Raw genomic sequence first — 18,456 nt, 5'->3', positions numbered from 1 at the left:
TTAAAAAAAAAATCACCGTTGTATAGAAATCATGTAGGCATTTCCTCTTAATTTCATCATAACAGAGATCAGATTACTTGACAGAGAGAGGCTATGAGTTATGGCCGCTGGAACTGCGAGACCTTTGAGACATGACTTAGAGCCTGCTTCTGTGGGGGAGCCTTGCTCATCTGTTCGTACGCTGGGTCCACCTCCATCTCTTGCTTCACGTGGCTCTGGTCTGCTTCCTTTCTGGTCTTCTCTACTCTACCTCCCACACCTTTGCCAAGACCTTCACATGAACTTTGATTGTGGTGGCCCTGCTGAGATTCATGGGAGCAATACAATTGTGGTGTAACCCAACAGCCAGTCAGCCAGTGTTTCTGGAAGCTTTCTGCTGATGCCACTGTCGCAGCTCATATATTTGGATGCTTGGTCCCCAGTTAATGGAACTGTTTGAGAAGGATTACGAGCTATGGCCTTAGTGGAAGAAGTCTGTCACTTAGAGTGGGCTTCGAGGTTTCAAAAGCTCAGGCCAGGCCCAGTCACTGTCTCTCTGCCTGCTCTCTGTACCATGATTATCTGCTTTCCACCATGAAGAGAATGAACTCACACTCTGAAACTGTAAGCAGATCCCCAGTTAAGTGCTTTCTCTTGAAGAGTGGTTCTGGTGGTGGTGTCTCTTTACAGCATTAGAAGAGTAACTAAGACACAAGCAATGCCTTAAGTATCCCTAAGCCTGCTCCCATGCACAGCAGAAAGAGGAAGCAAGTGGACACTGCTTGAACTGGGCATGTGGAAGCATTGCCTGCTGGCCTAACACACAGAGGCCCCTCTCTCACTGTGAAGCACTCTGGGCTAGCGTGCTTCACTGCTTTTAACATTTAGAGAAATTGATTTTTAAGTACTTATAATCTTAGGAGGCACTTTTCTTATATTCTGTCTGCTTCCTCCTTATTGAAAAGTTTTACTGGAGCAAAGAGGCCATGTCCTCTAAAGGGTTTGTGCATTTAATATATTGGCCATGTGCTTTTTACACATAGGTACCTAATGAGGGCTTGCCATTTAGGAGATAGTTACATATTATATAATTTTGTGTGTGGTTCTCTTCCTCAGACTCTACTTTCTTAATTGTGAACTGTGGGTATTTTTGCGCAGTGTTTCCCATTGCCAGTGTGGGCATGTGCCATCACTCTGAAGGAATACAAAAGGAGAAGCCACTAGGGCAGTGGACATGTTAGGCCCTAGGTTAGTGGGAAGAGCTGCTCTTGGGTAGTTGAGAACAGGCATCGACATTGTGCCCTCTGTCCACGCTGCTCTTAGTAATCCAGTAAATGAAATCTGTAGAATTGTTCCTTTAAAAAATTGTAAATTTCATTAATTTTTAATTTATGTGTTTGGTTGTTCTACTTGCATGTATGTCTGTGCGTCACATACATGCAATGCCCACAGAGACCAGAGGAGGCATTGGCTTGCCTGGAATTGCATTTGCAAAGGTTGTAAACTGTCATGTAGGTGCTGGGAATCGAATGTGGGTCCTCTGGAAGAACAACCAGTGCTCTTACAGGCTGAGCATCTCTCCAGCCTCGTGTCCTTCAACCTTACACAACGCACAGGTGTATCCATCGGGCTGGAGAGAGGAAGGCTGGACTCACACCAAATGTCAGATGAATGTCATAGCAGCTGCTTTTCCTTGGATATACTTCTCTACTTACTCAAATGTAAAGCGTGAGGCAGAAACTTTTCTTGTTCTTTATACTAAAAATAAACTTCCCTGCACCTGCTTAGAGTTTCCACCTAAATCTTTCTCTTGCCTGCAGATGGACTTCACGTCAACGTGTGTCCAAAGCAAGTGTCTCACTGCCTCCACTGCAGTAGAGTGCCGGGAAAGGCACAGGTGCTGGCCTCAGCTTTGGGTTGAGCTCTGCGTCTGCCTCGTGCTGGCTATGAACCCTTGAGCAACTCCATCTCTGCCTCAGTTTCCTCCCGTAGAAGATTATGAAGTCATGTGTCTATTTCAATGTTGTGTTATGTGTTTGAGTGATGACTGACATGTAGGGATTAATGATGTCAGCAACTGTGACTGTTGTCATTGTTCCTTATTGTTACCACAATTTCGGTCTACACCACCATTTAAAATAACGGCTGTGCTGTACTTCAGATTATAACTCATCTGTTGAAAAGTCTCTAGAGTTTTCTTCCAGTTAGCTCAGGACAAACTACCTGATCCTCTTCATGGTACCCTGTGTTGTGACTGGGTCAGTTTTCTGGCCTCCTCCTGGGACCTGTCTGCCTTGTTCAGAGAGAGCATCTTGTTCTTTCTGGCTCTTCTTCCTGCTCTGCACCACCCCACTTCTGATTTTTAAATTGTTTTTACCACTTTAATTTTCCTGTTTGCTTTGTCTTGTTGTGTTTGGATGAGATGGGACTAGACTGGGTTGGGATGCTGGTGATGGGAACCAGGGCCTTCCTTCCACACGCTAAGCAAGTGCTGTCCCACATCTGTTTATTATTTGTGTCGTGATGTGGGCTGCAAGATCAAACTTGGGTCCTTAGCTTGGCAGCCTTCTGGGCCAGCACACCAAAACATTGAGTCATTCTTTAATAATCCTGAAGAAATGGATCTATAGCTGTTATATACCAACTAAAATTCCCTATAAAGAAACAAACAGTATGGGAAATCTAAGAGTAGTAAACAGTACTCCCACCCCAAAGAAAAGAGAAAAGAAAAGAGTTAGCAAGACAGTGGTGACTGGGGCCATGAGGAAATCCCATCTCCTGCTCACAACACCCCTGCAGGTCACAGTCCGTGAGCATTAGTTAGAGGTATCCTTAACTGCATAGTGGGAGAAAATAAAACCTTATATTCAAGGGTCAAATGTTGTTTTATAATAAAAGTTAGAACATTTTTCAGTTTTTGCAAATGAAATGTTTAATTTTTTTTTCATGGTAATCTGGTAATGTGATAGAGCATCTAAAATACGTTCTGCTAACTGACCATGTTATTACACCTCCCTTCAAGTGCTCACAATTCTGTGTTGGTTATTTAGAATATAAAAGTAAGTGGGCCGGAGACATGGCTCTGTGAAGTCCAATGCTGCTTAGGAAGACCCGGCTCCTCCTCCCAGTGCTCGCCTCCCAGCTGACAACCCTCTGAACCCATGTCTAAGGGATCTAGTGTTGTCTTCAGAGTCCCGGGCACCAGTCATGCACATGGTGACACACATACACACCAGCCAGACACACTCACAACTTTTTTTAATTAAATAAATTACCTAATGTGGTTTTCACTATTTTTAAATTTATTTTTCTGTCTTTACATTTTTAAGAAGGATATTGTTAGGATGTTTGTTTTCAGTTAGAGAGTATTTTTCTTTTAAACAATAAGTTATACTGTGGAATACCCAAGATAATAACAATCTGGGGAGAACTTTTGTACAAGAGTAAGTTACCAAGTGACTTTCAGCCTTGACAGATCTACTTGAAGCTAAAAGCAAAGACTTTACTGATTTCAAAACTGTGTTAGTTGGGATGTGCTGATATGAAAGCAGCATAATGTGAAGTCTCAACCACCGACCAGCTGTTTAATGAGTGTCATCTTTGCTTAGAAAGCATGTCACAATGTGTACGAAAGTACAAGAATTGGGTGTTAGGCAGTTGGTGGCCCTTGCCTGTGAGCTGTCCCTACCTGCACAGTGCCTTCTTAGGTTCTGAAGTTAGCTCTGTCTTAGTGTCATTTTCTCTACAAATGGCTTCCTGTTAGGCACTGATGTTTGTCAGTGTGAAAGTGTGTGTTTCCACACACATAAGATAATCTACAGTTGTTCATGATGTGTCTCTTAGACTAGATAGTCATCATTCATATATTTGTTTTACTTATGAATTTATCGTTCATTTTAGGTAAGGAGGATGAATATCCAAAGAAACCCTTGGGGCAGCTTCCACCTGAGTCTAACTCTGCTTGTATTAATCATTTGAGCAATGGACAAAGAAGTGTTGGCAGGCCCAGCCCCAAAATAAGCAGCAGGAAAGAAGATGGACCGCCTCACAAGAAACAGGAGCATTCTCCTGCCCATCACCGCAGAAATGGCACACCAGAAAAAGTCGGGCAATCAAGACGTAAGTCCGTGGATGAGGATAGTAAAAATCTGAAGCCTGAGGGAGATTTTCAGAGAAAACCTTCCCCTGGTATACAGGACAGTTCCAGGCACTATAACCATGCAGCTGCTAACCAAAATAGCAATGCAATTTCAAACATCAGGAAGGAATTTATGCCCAAATGGAGAAAACCATCAGATGCCTCAGCTATTGAAAGAACTGCTAAATATGCCATTGAAGACAAAAGTCACTCAGCGCTTCCCGCTCTTCCCGTCAGCATCCCAAGTTCTGCTGAGACCCGATGGTCAAACTCAAGGCAAAAGATGAAGGCTTTTGATGGGGGAGATGGGAAGCGGGGTTCCAATGCTTCCCAGTATGACAACGTGCCTGGGGGTGAGGGAGAGCATGGTGCGTCTGCGGAAGAGGGACTGGAGCGGACTCACCCTCACAGCCCCAGGAAGCACCCTGAGCCAAGTCCCAACAAGTTTACATTTAAAGTGCAGCCTCCCGGCCATGCCCGATACCCATCCCAGCTAGAAGAAGAGGGCCTCAGAGCTGCGTATCCACCCTCCTACAGCAACCCCCCTGGCTACCGTGGGAATTCTCCAAAACACGTCCCTGCTGCCCACAGTGGCTTTGTGCCCGCACAGATCAGCCCCGGGCCTCAAATTAATTCTTCCAGGAGACCTTACGGTTCCTCTCTTTCAGTTGACACTTCTCCAGAGAAAGCTTACGGCCGTCCATCTCCTATTGTTCTGCCCTCTAGTCGAATTGAAGTCCTTCCCATTGACATTGGTGCCAGGGGGTACGGCAGTTCAGGGTCACCAAAGAATGGAAAGTTCATCCTTCCTCCAGTGGACTATCTGCCAGAGAACAGAAAATGGTCAGAAGTTAGTTATACATACAGACCCGAGATGCATGGTCAGTCATGGACTCAGGATGCTAACCGTAGCCACTTAAGCAATTTACCAAAATACGCAGCCTTTCAGCACATACCTTTTCAGGACCATGGCCTTCCAGAAGTGTCTGTAGACAGTCCAGTGAGGTATAAGACTTCACCAGCTGTGGAAGCTGCCAGTCCTCCTGGGTACCCATATGCAGGACCCCCCACTTCGGCACATCACTACAGAAATCGAGAGGGACTTTCTGTTCAAGAATCAGTGTTGCTGTGATGGTGTGGCTGTACTCACTGACAAGAGAATAGAACCCATATGATGCCCACATTGCTATGTTTATAATTGCCAAAGCAGTATTTTTTGTATTGTGAACACTTGCGCAGCTCAGTGTGTGTCAGTGATGAGGGTATGGGAATGCGTCGTCCTGTGCAGAGGCTGCTGAAGAAGAGGGAGGCGGTGCATCCTGGCTGAACCTTTATAATAGAGTAGCCTGGAACCAGCAATAGCATTCAGGGCTGCACACAAGCGAGGTTCTCTATGCTGCTCCCTAGACCCGCTGTGTTCTGACCACTGCTAGACAGCATGAGACACTGTAGAGCAGACACTCTGAGGGCTGCCCCTCGCCTTTGAATAGATGAGGAAGCACCTGTGCATATACATGTTAGTTTTTAAAACCACCTTTAATCTAGATCTATGGAATAACAGTGGGTTTTTTTTTACCCCTTTCTGCCCACCCTGCCCCAACATATTTTAACCCAGGTTCTAAACTGAAACTGACTAAAATTTGTCCTGACTTTATGAATCCAGCTCCTTATGGAGTGTCATTCTCCTAAAATTGCTGCCATTTTGTCTCCTCCTGAAAGTTAAAGGCTTCAGAGAAAGTCTCACCACTCGATGGTGCCTAAACCTGAGTCAGTTAGCCGGCTACACAACTTCACCCTGTCCCCTCATCTCCAAGTGTCTCGGTGCTGCTGTGCCCTGGGCTCTGGCCAGGTGCGAGGGACTGGCTGCAGAGCAAGCTGGAAGTCAGACCTCGAAGTGCCCTAGGCAGTAGAAGGTTGCTTTTCACAGTCCTTGGAAAGCAGCTTTAACCATAAAGGAAGGCTGCTTCTCACTCTGCTTCCGGTTCTAGGTTTTCGCAGGCCCCAGGGGACCATTCACACAGTCTTTTCTACCACTCAGTCTTCATAGAGTACAGTGGATGGATACTGCTACACTTACTGGGCCATTCCATTATCCCTGTCAAAACTGGGAAAAGTACCCTAATGATTAATAACCATCTAGAATTTTGATCTTTGTAAAAAAAAAAAAGGGGGGGGGGAGGTAGTTTCATAGTTTTGGATTTTATTTTTCAGTGAAAAATAATTGTAGTTCGTGGGTTTTTTTTTTTTTAAAATTCCTTTTATGCTGTCACACACTACTGTCACCAAGACACTGACAAAGTGCCGGGTTCTCAAAGAGCAATGGCTGTGTCTGTGTGAATGCTGGTCCACCGTTACCCTATCGTATCTGAATATAAGAAGCTAGAAAGTCCAACAGTGGCGCCCCCCGCTGCTTCATGATGGGGACCTAAGCTTTTGAAGTACAAGAATATGTCTTCATGAAAGTAACAGTGTTTATCTAGCAAACGTGACAATATTTTTATGTATATAATGATTCTAATGTAATTTAATTAACATGGTAATGATGTTATTAAGTGTGGAAGCAAATGCAGTATATTAAAGGTGAACACCACACTGAAACTCCCAACTCCTGACAGAATAACCAGGCTCTTGATTTAGGTCATGTGGAAGGTGAGAAATAAATGTATATAGACAAGTATATTGAGGATATTAATTTCAGTTCTTAAAGTATGACCTGTGACTCATAAGGAACCAAGCTGTACAGTTTAGCTCATGATTGCAGCGTCTATGTCTCTTCAGAAAGTATAAATCATAGTGGTAAATAATGTAGATTATATATATATATATGCAATATATATGGACACACTATTTTCTTATGTCATCTATGGCATTTTTTATCTGTATACTTTTTGATGTGATTGTTTTTAACATGCTAAAAGTAATCTGTATATTTTGTTCTGTGTCTTCTGTGTGCAGCCTCCCCGTGGCAGGTGCTGCATCCTGGGGCTTGCAGGGTCCAGCAGATGTGCCGCTTGCTCACCAGCAGCGTCCACGCACGCTGCGGTGCTCTGCTCGGGACCGTGTTTAGAGCCACGTCACCTTCCCTTGGCTTAAGCATTACTAATGGCAGCAAAGCCTTCCCCTCTATAAGATGTGTCTCTGTTAGCTTCAAGTAGGAAATTTTAATTTAAAATTATTTTGCCACTATACAACTTTATTTTAAATTTATTTTTAAATAAAAGAAATGATAAGAGAAGTAATATTGACAAAGTAATTTAAAATATATTTATAGAAAATGTTTGCTGAGGACATTCCGGGCAGAGCAGCCAGTCTTAAGAAGGCGTCCTGCTGACCTTTACTTAACTCGAGAACTTAAGGGGTTGTTTGTTTGTTTGTTTGTTTGTTTTCAGTGGGGAGTTTGTTTGTTTGTTTTGTTTTTAATTCTCAAGTCTCACCCCAGACCACTTAAATCATATCTTGGGTAAAAGGCAGGCATCAAAGAAGCATCTTCCCCTTGTGTCTTAATGCTATCATCTTGAATCTCTCTCTGAGAAAAATGCCCACCAAGTTGTCTACTGTGGGATGTTTAAAAATGCTTCGTTGTTGTTGTTATTTTGGTTTCTGAAGACAGAGTCTTGCTATATATCCCTGCCTGATCTTACTATGTAGACCAGGCTAACTTTGAAATTGAGGCGCCCCTCCCTTAGCCCCCAGAGCACTGAGATTACAGGCATGCACCTCCCATCTAGCTCAGCACAGGGTTGATGTGTTGTGGGTTTTGATTGTCTTGTTTCAGTGGTGGAGACTGAACACATAGCCTCAAACACTACTGATGAACTAGCATTTAAAATTCTTTGTAGGGCAGAAGTTTTGGAGCTCAAAAAGTGAAGTCAGGAAAGTTAGAAAGAAGTCCAGCGGCAGCAGCGGCATCAGCTGTCCGCACTTTGAGATTTCTGCTAGTCACAGCTGAATAGCTTCAAGAAAGCAGGTGTGACCCTCTCACCCCCAGACACTTATACCACCCCTGCAAAGTAGACAGAGCCTTCAGGTCGCCATTGCCGCCCGTGTTCTGCTTTTCAACCCAGCTATTCAAGCCCTTATCAGTGAGAAGACCCTGCCCTGCCTTCATTAGGACAGTCAATACTTAAGCAGCTAGAACTCACAGGGACTGTGCTTCCATACTAAAGAACACAAGAGGACTGTTTTGAGTCCACAGGTAATCATGGACAGTTGCCATCCTAACATCTTCCTGAATCTTGTAATGTGCGAGCATGGAACATCTGTCTCTTTTGAGCTATAATTTCAATGTTTTGAGAGTTTGGTCTGTTTTCTTACGAGAACTTCTTCTCTGGAACTGTTGCTGTTTTATTCTCTGTCATCAGGGCTGTTTTCTACACACCCTGAGCCTTGAAACCTGCTCTACCATTGGAGGAGAGGACGACTGGGGTTGGCTTACAGTTCTAAGGTGTTGGGAGGGTTGGAGAATTGGGGCCAGCATCCCATCAAAGATGTCATGAGTCAGTTTCAGTTTAGTGCCAAAGCAGCCTCTGTTGGGACCTGTGGGACTTGAGGATTGGGACTTGACAGGTGCCATCATCTGATAGACATTTGGTTATCCAGCGAGCATTGGTAATTGCCAACACAAGGGGCCCAAAGCCACCAGAAAATACATGCTCTGAAGAAGATGACCAAGCAGAGCAGTCACCCACATGGCAGAGTCACCCATGAGAAAGGGCAGCAGTGTTCTGTGCGTCTGTTAGTCAGGCTGTGTGGTCTGGAAGCTGTCAGGTCTCCATGGTAGGCTGAGTTTGCTGTCCAATGGTTGTGTGACTTTGGGCAAGTCCCAATTTCCTTTCTGGCCTCACTGTCTTTAGCTGTAATGTGGGCATTTGAGAGGTACGGGCGGAAGAGAAGACAATCCTCATCTGATCGTTTGAGTGACGGGAGTTAACAGTGATAGTGGTTTGAGCTTTGTGTCTGTGTCAGTTGCTAGTCTAAATCCTGGTAGACACTTGTGATGTTACAAACTCTTGTCTTCATGAAGCTTCCATTCTGACCCACTTCCTTCTCTCTAAACTGAAGGTGGTGGTTTTGCTTTTGTTTTTGTGTTTTGATTATTGCGTTTTTTTTCCTATTTCCTAGGATTGAGTTGATTGGTTGGAAGTGTTTGGTTCAGTGTCTTGCACTAATAGATTGTTACCTGTAATTACATGTTACAGTGCTAGGCTTGAGCCAGGAGGGATTTGACCTTGTTCCCTTGGGGTTGAGAGCAGCGCGCAGGGGTAAAGGCAGTCAACTTGCATGTGATATAAGACAGGAGAAGCAGAGCTGGTGTGACTTGAGATGCCACCAGCCTCTCAAGCATGGTGGCTGGGTTGGTGGCGTACAATGCAGCAGACCTGCCCTCTGATGTGGGGCTGCAAAGTCTGTTTGGATTTGACCAGGGGGAGTGCTTGCTGGCCTACTGTGTCTCCATTAGAGCCACAGTCAGATCACATTGCTTGCAGGTACAAACAGGTGGCAGGCCCCTTGAAGGTTTGGGTAGGATGAGATGGACAGTTACTGTAATGAAGGACAAAGTGAACCAGGAATGAGGAGGAAGAGGAAGAAGAGGAGGAGGAGGAAGAGGAAGAGGAGGAGGAGACAGTGCTAAGGAGGGATTGCTTTGCCTGCTGCTTTCTCAAGGCTTTCTACAGGTTGCCCCTTGCTCCTGGTCTAGTTCCCTCTTGTACTCAGAAGTATTAAACACTGATGATTAAACCTTCTGCAGTGCAGCCTTGACTTATTTGGGGGAAATCGCAATCAGAATGCAAAGCAGGCAGCACGGAGCAGACTGCACATGAGCACCAACTCGGTAGAGCAGCTGTTTAAATGCTGCCACCATGAGGAGCCTGTGACAAGGAGAGGGGACATGTGCATGAGTGGGGGTGGGGAGGACTCTGCCACGTACTAAATGTAACTCGGCTGCAAGCAACTGCTTGCAGAAAGCTGGGGCCTCTTGAGGGAGTTAATGAGCTCTGGTTCTGATCTGCGGCTGCAGTCTTGGCAGGTGGCAGAGACCTTCTGGGATTCAATTTTCAGATGTGTGCCCAGTGGCAAGCATTAGAGTCTGAACACAGTTCTTTCTGCTCCATATTCTGAGGGCAGGGTGCCCCCACTCTAGGCTGCTTGCCTCGTCTACAGGGACCGTGGGTGTCAAGTGGGGAGAAGGCACAGGTGAGTGGGAGGACCAGCAATCATGTGTTTACCCACTTCTGTGGCAAGGACCAAGACTGAGTGGTACCCAGAGCCGTGAGTGCCGTAAGCAATCACCTTGGCCCATAGATGACTCTCAAGAGAAAAGATGGGACTTGGAGTGGCTGTGTGCTGGGTGTAGCCAGGAGAGCAGGCAGAGGGAGGCTTACAACCACGAGAGGTCAGGCAGCTGTCAAGTGCTGATGTGGGCACAAGCAGCAACGCTGAGGCCGGAAAGACAGACTTGCCGGAGCAGCATGAATAGTGGTGCCCGTGAGCGGTGCCCTTAGCGTAGACATCTTTGAGGAGTCTCGGTGTTCCTCTGCATTTGTCAGTTTGGCACAGTGACCTAGAGGCCATTAAGTCTACACGGTAGCTTGAATTTGCTATTCAGCAAGACTCTGGGCTGGGGGGGCACACTTGGGAGTTTCCTGTTTCCCGAAGCCTTGCTGGACTCAGGCTAGTGATGTCACAGATTTTCCTGGCAGTGACTGGAGCTTGGGCACTCAATAAGACAGGGTAGATGTTCCTCTAGGGAAGGGGTTAATGTCACTGACAGTTAAAGAATTTTTCCCATTTAAATGAGCAAAACAGCCCATGGGAAACGGACCAATAGTAGAGCAGCTAACGAAGATGGACCTACCCGGAAACACTTTTACCAAAGCTGCTCCAAATCCCCGTTCAGCAGAGACCTGAAATGGAAGTGGCTGGCAACAGTGGCATTCTAAAATGCAGGCATTTCCAGCATCAGAATCTACATACTGCATTATTAGGTCAAGCCATACATATTAAAGGATGTTTTGCACTGCTCTTTACAACAAAACAAAACAAGAAACCCAGAATCTGAGTAACAGGATACGTTATGTTACACTCCTATAAAGGAATTCTGTTTTTAAAGATGTGTAGGTCGTTTTATATGATATCCGAGTTTTTGCTGACTGATGTCACAAAAAGTATTCCTTGGCCCTAGTTGGCCTGCTATCACGGGCCAGCTAGCACGCTGTCAAGAGGATTGGGAGTGAGGATGGCTTGGAGACTGTGAGCCATCAGGAAGGTTAGGAGAAGCTCTTTTTGCAAAGACTTTGGGAGCAAACAGTGAAAAGACCGTTTGAGCAGACGGACAGGACGTGAGCCACACAGCACGGAAGTAACGAGGAGTGGGGCGGAAGCTGTAGGTCAGAGCTGTGTCTGCTGAGATGGCTCTGTGGTTAAGAGCGCTCGCTGCTCTTCCAGAAGACTCAAGCTCAGTTCCCAGCACCCTCGTTGGTTGGCCCAAGCATCCTATAATTCCAGTCCCACACTCCAGCCTCTGAAGGTGCATACACATGTGCAAGCATTGCATACGTAATACACCTTGGGGGGGGGCACACTTTAAGTTTTGCTTTAGCATGTTAGAAAGTGATGCCCAAAGACTTAAGACTTTGAAAAACATAATGATGATAATGATTTAAAGGCAGATAGCTCAGAAATATGAAGACCTTAAAATGGAGAATCTCATATGTTCCATGCCAAATCAATGTTGAACCTAAGGGTTGCATTTTAAAAGCATATCTGTGAACCTGGTATTTCCTAGCGCTGGCCAGCCCTGGTCAGAAGCAACAGAAAGCTATTAAGCTCAGAGAGGAGGTGGAGGAGGCCTTAAAATATGACTTGTTCCATATTTTAAATATCACCAGATTGAGGCACAGTTATATATGCTTGCATTTCATCAAATATGTACCAAGAAAAGCACAAACCCAGGAGCAAACGGCCCTTAAATTCAACAGGTAGAGTGCTTGCCCAACATGCATGAAGCCCTAGGGTTGGTCTTCAGCCCCACACACTCGGTGTGACACCTGTAACCAGTTCCAGCACTTTAAAGGTGGAGGCAAGAAGATCAGAAATCGAAGGTCGTCCTATGCTATCTGAGTGAGTTCAAGGCCAGCCTGGACTACATATGACCTGTCTCTAAACAGTAACGACAAAATCCAACAATAACAAAAATCCCCTATATTGACTCATTAATCCACTTCCCAAATTAGAAAAGAGCTATGTGGGTAAGCCCCAGTGTCCACACAGCGCTTGGGAGCTCCTGAGAGTGTATACTGGACTATGTTGGGAACATGTGGTTATAAAAAATTAAATTTCTTAGATAAACCAGATCTAAAGCTTCTGCCCAGAATCAGTATGCTATCTGAAGTCCTAGAGACTAATACACATACCATAGCTATTAATTTATGGATAGGTTTTTGGAAGTAACTTCAGAAAAGGGATCCATGCTTGAAGTCGCCTTTGAAATGGCAGCTGGGGTGTGTGAGTTTAATCAGAGGCCTGACAAGGGAAATGTAAAGATTCACCATGATCTATGAGTTCTGTCTGAAGCCAAGAGAAGTAGGGGTGTCGAGAACATGAAGAGCCTATGGAAGAGACTTTGACCACTGCAAAGAAAGCTGGATGTTCTTTTAGGTTAAAGTTTGATGCTGAGTGGCCAGACAACATGCTTGCCCAGAATTTAGTCACCTGGATACTTCATGTGAGGACAAAGAAGCCATTAAAAACAAACAAACAAACAAATAAGCTGGGCGGTAGTGGCGCACGCCTTTAATCCCAGCACTTGGGAGGCAGAGGCAGGCGGATTTCTGAGTTCGAGGCCATCCTGGTCTACAGAGTGAGTTCCAGGATAGCCAAGGCTATACAGAGAAACCCTGTCTCGAAACAAACAAACAAACCCCCCCCCCCCAAAACCAAATAAACCTTTGTCTAAAATGTTTCATAGCTCAAAAACTGCTAGAGATCTCTCGATACACCTCAGGTCACACCTAGTGCCATGAGGCTCAGTTCTGTCCCAGTAGCCAAAACTAAATGGTGTCTCTCAACATTGGCTCTGTGTGTGTGTGTGTGTGTGTGTATGTGTGTGTGTGTGTGTGTGTGTGTGTGTGTGTGTGTTTGTGTGTGTTGTGCACACACGTGGTTTTGCCGGTGCAGGAGCCGAGGCATGAGTGTGAGGTCTGAGGACAGCTCTCCATTTATTGTGTAAGCCAGGCTAGTTGGAGATTTTCCTGCCTCAGCCACACATACCTGTAGTGGGCTACTGGGATTCCATATGCTTAAACTATTGCATTCAGCTTTCGTGTGGGTTCTGGGGACAGGGACACAGGGCATTAGGCTTGTGCATAAGTGCAGTTTACCCATTAGGCTATTTCTCCAACCCAACTCCAGGACTGTCGAGGCACCACTAAAATGCCCAGGTGAGGGAGGAGCCGGGTCTCAAGGTTCTCAGCTGTATCAGTTACCTTTCTTGTCACTAAGCAGACACAAGGAACTTCGGAAGGAAGGATTTATTGCGGCTCCTCGTTTGAGAGGGCATGGCCACCGTGATGGGGAAGGAATGGAAGTTTTCATGGCAGTGGAAGTGTGCAGCTGGAACTCCTGAGACCTTGGTGGACAAGGAAACATCTCTGGGCTCTGTGTGCCTGCGTTGCTGTGACCCATTTCCTCTGGGCCTCCTAAATATTCCACAGCCTCCTATGACAGCTTTGCCTGCCAGCTGAGAACCAACTGTTCAAACACATGAGCCTGTGGGGGCAATTCTCATTCAAAGCACACCACCCACCGACTCCTGCTTCGTCTCTATGCAGATTTAAATCAGGGACTCTATAATGTTTCCCCTCCCACCCCCAGCCTAAGACTGAGGACAAGAAGCCAGATGATGCAAAACTAGCCAACCAACACACCAGTCAGGAACATTCTAGAAGTAGTATTTTGATCTAGTTATTAAGATTGAAAAATACTCAACAAACCGTAGTGCTTGGTGGCATGGCTCTAGACTGGTGCTTGTGAGCAAGCCATCTCCCAGGCTCAGGCCTCCTGAGGACAAAGTTTCTCTTCAGAAAGCAATTAATTCAGAAAGCTCTTGAGGGAACAGGGTAAATTGCTGCCTTTGGAGGATTCTTGGGGTGGTATCCGTGAAGAACCACAGCTAACGTGGGTTGCAGAGGTAGCATGTGTTGACATTTTCTCTCCTAACACGCCATTTTTCCTTTCTAGCTTCATGTAGATGGGGCAAATTATTTAAGCAAAAGTTCTTAGGTGGACAACACCCACTCTGTGTTTACTTCTCTGTGCATTTCCACAGGAAAGGGAGATAATGAAATTTAGCTTAACCAAGCTGTGGGTTGAAAGTTATAACCTACCTAATTCCTTAATTAAGCTATCAATTAAGCCCGTGTCTGTGCCACCTGCTATGCCTGGGCCTTGTGCCATGTAGAAGTGCCAGCACTGACAAGCTTGTCCCCACAGAACCCAGGGCTCCAGTCAGTCTTCAGTCTTTCTTCCTTGTGTCTTCCTCTTAAGGGATATTATTCAAAGTCCACTGCCAGACAGGTCACCCAATCCATTCAAAATTCATGCGAAGTTACAGAATGTCCCAACACAACCAGCAGACTTGAAGACTCCCAACTTCCCCAAAGGGAGCATTTTGTGTTAACTGTACAGGAGCCAGCCACCTCTTTTGCCCCGAATGCCCCAAGTTTCAATTCTATAGGGCATCATTAGGCTGGGAGCTTGAGGAGAAAGAAAGGTGGGGGAGGGGCATAGCAATTGCCTAATGTAACCAGCTGAGTGTGCACTAGCGTTAGTTGAATGAATGCATGAAGGAAAGCAAAAGGAAAAGCTATTGTGCATTAAGCATGGGTGTCACTAAATGCTTTAGTTTTATAGGATTCATTTCATCATACAGGAAGCCTGCCAAACGTACATGCCATGCCATGCACCCTCCTAAGAGGGAGAAGGGAAGCTCCTTTTGTGGGATCAGAACTAGTCTCAGGTTGTAGGGCTCATAGCTATGGTTGACTTCAGAGCCTAGAATGAAGCCGCTGGCCTGTGACCTCCACTGCACAGCATCTAACTCTTGGCAGATCCAAGACATGTGCTTCCCTTATTTACTCCCCCATGAGTGGTGGTCATGAGTTCAGTAGAAGCCTTTGCGTTGGCTGAACCAAAAAGTCTCCTAAACATTCCAGAAAAAAGACTTGGTCCCCAACTTTGTTGCACTCTTCACCTTGGGCAGGTGTTTTTTTTTTTTTTTTTTTTTTTTTTTTTTTAAATCTCAATTGGGAAATGATATTTTATTTACCAATGAGGGCAGTATCTAGGGTCAAAGGAAGTATGGACTAAGGCTGGTGGTGGTGCCAAGGAATGCTATGGCATTGAAGACGAAGCCACCACAGCTCCCTCTGTGGTAAGGCAGGACCAGTGTCACTCTATTCCAGTTAAAATATGAAGGACCCATACATGATCTGCTTGGATGTTTTCCTAGGTCATTTGAATCAAAGAACCAGTGTCCTGTGAGTCCCTCCTCCTTAACCACAGTGAAGACGTGTTGAATATTTGCTTTGTGTTGGCAGTTTCCTTAAAAATCCATTGGTGTAGAAGCAGATAAGACCCCCCACTCACACAGTCTCAAGGCACTAATGCCCCCCATACATACATACACACACACACACACACACACACACACACACTCAAGCCACTAGTGCCCCCAATACACAAACACTCTCAAGGCACTAATGCCCCCCCATACACACACACACACACACATACACACACACACACACACACACACACACATACACACTTACTCTCAAGCCCTATGTTGTAGTCATTTCCACAGAGTTCATCTGCTGTCAACTAAGCCCCTAACATGTGAGCCTGTGAGAGATGTATGAAATTCAGACCATAGCAAGATCTAATAGATCGTGGGAAGGCGTCAGGGAGCAGAGACAAGGTGTGCTGGCTAATCTCCGTTGTCATCTTGGCACACCTGGAAAGAGGGACCCCCAGCTGAGGGATTGCTTCCATCAGATTGGCATGTAGGCGTGTCTATGGAGGCATTTTCTTGATGGCTAATTTATATAGGAGGGCCCAGCCCATTATGAGTGGTACCATCCTTAGGCAGGTTGGCTCTGACTATATAAGAAAGGTAGCCAAGCCCCCCAGCAAGCTGAGTTCCTCCATGGTCTCTACTTCAGTTCCTGCCTTGAGTTGCCCCTGTTACGGCTTCTAACCGAAGCCAAATAAAGCATTCCCTTCTCTAAGTATGTTTTGGTCAGTGTTTTGTCCCCACAACAGAAAGCAAACTAAGACAAGAGATTCAACGTGGGAGCAAACTACCAGGCCACGAGGTCAGTAGGAGGACTTGGCCAAGATGGCAGGTCTAGAATAAAGCATGATTTGCTTTCTATCACGAGTCTCCTGATGGGCAAGAAGATGCCACTGTAGCAGAAGACAGGAGAGAGGAGGGAGCAGATCTCAGGTGTTGTAAGAGTTGGTGGTCGTTTGGTCAGAACAGTGAGATGGAGAGTTGGCCAAACCAGTGTTTAAATACAGCTCTGCATTCAGAACCAAAGAGCTTTGCCACGGGCTGGACGTAGAAGGTCAGTCTAGGTGTCTGGGGCAGAGGGGCGGAGGGCTGTTTGGCTGGAAGCTAATAAGTCATTACCTGGAACGGAGCAGACAGGAAGTACAGAGGGCGTGACAGTGCTGGGCATGTTTTACCAGAAAGCAAGAAGGAAAAAGTAGGGAAATCTCCCTGTGCCGGCACCATGGGACTTAGAAAACCTGGCAGGGAGCGCTGGTGTCTTCTCCATTTCAGAGATAAGCACACTAGCAGCCGACTCATTTGTAACCTTATCAGACCTCGAGACCACAAACATAGATCCTGCCTGTTTGATTTTCCTGTCCTAACCATGCTGTTTCCAGGTTGGTATTGGGTCCGCACAATGTTAACAGCCACAAGTTTTCTCCTTTCTCCTGCGGAGCAGTGGGAGACGATTGATTCCCGCCTGCTCTCTGAGCCTGCTGTTTCAGGAGCACTTGTGGAGCTGGTGAGGAGATGTGGAAGTCTGTGGCCACTCCCAGGACCTGGGCTCACAGTGCTGCTTCCCTGTGAGGGTCGGTGCCACGGAGCTGGTGCCTGAGGCTGAAGGATGTCCGATGGTGCAGAGACTCCAAGTCTACGAGTCCCACTGGTCTCTGTGACTAGAAGTTTCTGAACTAGGAAGATTGGCGTTGGTAAGTAGGGTATGAGCAGTAATGCCAAGTGTGAGTCCATGATGGGCATTCCCAGCTAAATGCTAAGACCAGGTTGGCTCTTGTTCCATCTTGTGTGAACCTCGATGGCTAAGAAAGTATGAGAGACCACAGTGCTCTGGGAAAAAGTAGACAGGGGCTCATGGGCCACTTTATCTAACAAGGGTATTTGTCAGTTACCTGCTGCTGGGTGACAAATCCCTTCAAAGAGTAGTGCCTTAAAATGGGACCTTCCCACCTGCCATGCCACCTCAGTGCCTTAGTTTGAGAGCAGCTGAGCTGTATGGGTTTGTGTGTAGGCTTTCCTTACTCACAGCCTGCATCTGGCCTGGAAACTGTGTGCTTTCCTCATGCTTGTGTGGACGTGTGTTCTGCTGTCTTCTTGCTGGTGTGCGTGGTGGTCCTCCTTCAGGGTTAAGGGAGTCTGTGGAGAGCCACACCGACACCGCGCGCCCTAAAGATGGCGCCTGCCGGATGCGCGCCAGAGCTGTACAACTCCTGGCTGGGCGGAGAGATGGGAGGACTTAGCAATCGCCTGACCTGACGTTGCTGGGCCCGAGCCTATGGCTTGCAGTGGCGTGATGTGGCGTGCTGGGACGTCATTTCAGGGATATAAGGCTCACCCTAGGAGGAGGGAGCCATCAGATCGCCCCGGAGCTCACCCATTTCTTTCAAGGCCTGAGTAAATTGCTGTTGGAAGGAACTGTTGTGCGTGTCTTTCTTCCCGCTGGTCGGGAGCTCGGCGTGTCACAGGAGTCAGACTCCACCTTTCTCCTGGGAGTGTATCAAAGACTAGGCTGACATTTTCTATCCCAAGGAAGCCTAAGGCGTAGTCCGAGATCATCCTCTTTATGCCCTGTGTCTGTGGCAAATCTCTTGAGGTCTGTTGGGACAAGCAACCCATTGTTGAGATGTGGAAGGATCGTACATCATCATGGAAAAAAAATGCATGTTTTCTGAGACTAAACGGTCCATCTGCTTAGTCATCTAGGAAACTCCAGATTTTTGATGACAGATCAGAGTAGATGGTAAAGCAATAAAAACCCATAGATACAAAA

The 18,456-nt window shown here is 46.2% G+C and overlaps 1 protein-coding gene across 2 annotated transcripts in view; it reads left to right on the top strand.

Moving 5' to 3' along the window:
- Usp6nl (USP6 N-terminal like) overlaps nucleotides 1-9,861 on the top strand; it is a 128,071-nt gene extending 118,210 nt beyond the window's left edge. For both annotated transcript variants that reach the window (XM_034510019.2, XM_076939451.1), the window contains one exon: nucleotides 3,880-9,861. In XM_034510019.2, the coding sequence (XP_034365910.1) occupies nucleotides 3,880-5,249 (1,370 nt within the window). In that variant the 3' untranslated portion in view covers nucleotides 5,250-9,861. The remainder of the gene's footprint in view (nucleotides 1-3,879) is intronic.
- Nucleotides 9,862-18,456: the final 8,595 nt, after the last annotated feature.

This window comes from Arvicanthis niloticus, chromosome 8 (genome assembly GCF_011762505.2).
Source record: "Arvicanthis niloticus isolate mArvNil1 chromosome 8, mArvNil1.pat.X, whole genome shotgun sequence".
NCBI lineage: Eukaryota > Metazoa > Chordata > Mammalia > Rodentia > Muridae > Arvicanthis > Arvicanthis niloticus.
Note: the sequence above shows the minus strand (reverse complement) of the source record. Positions and strands in the feature narration are given on the sequence as shown.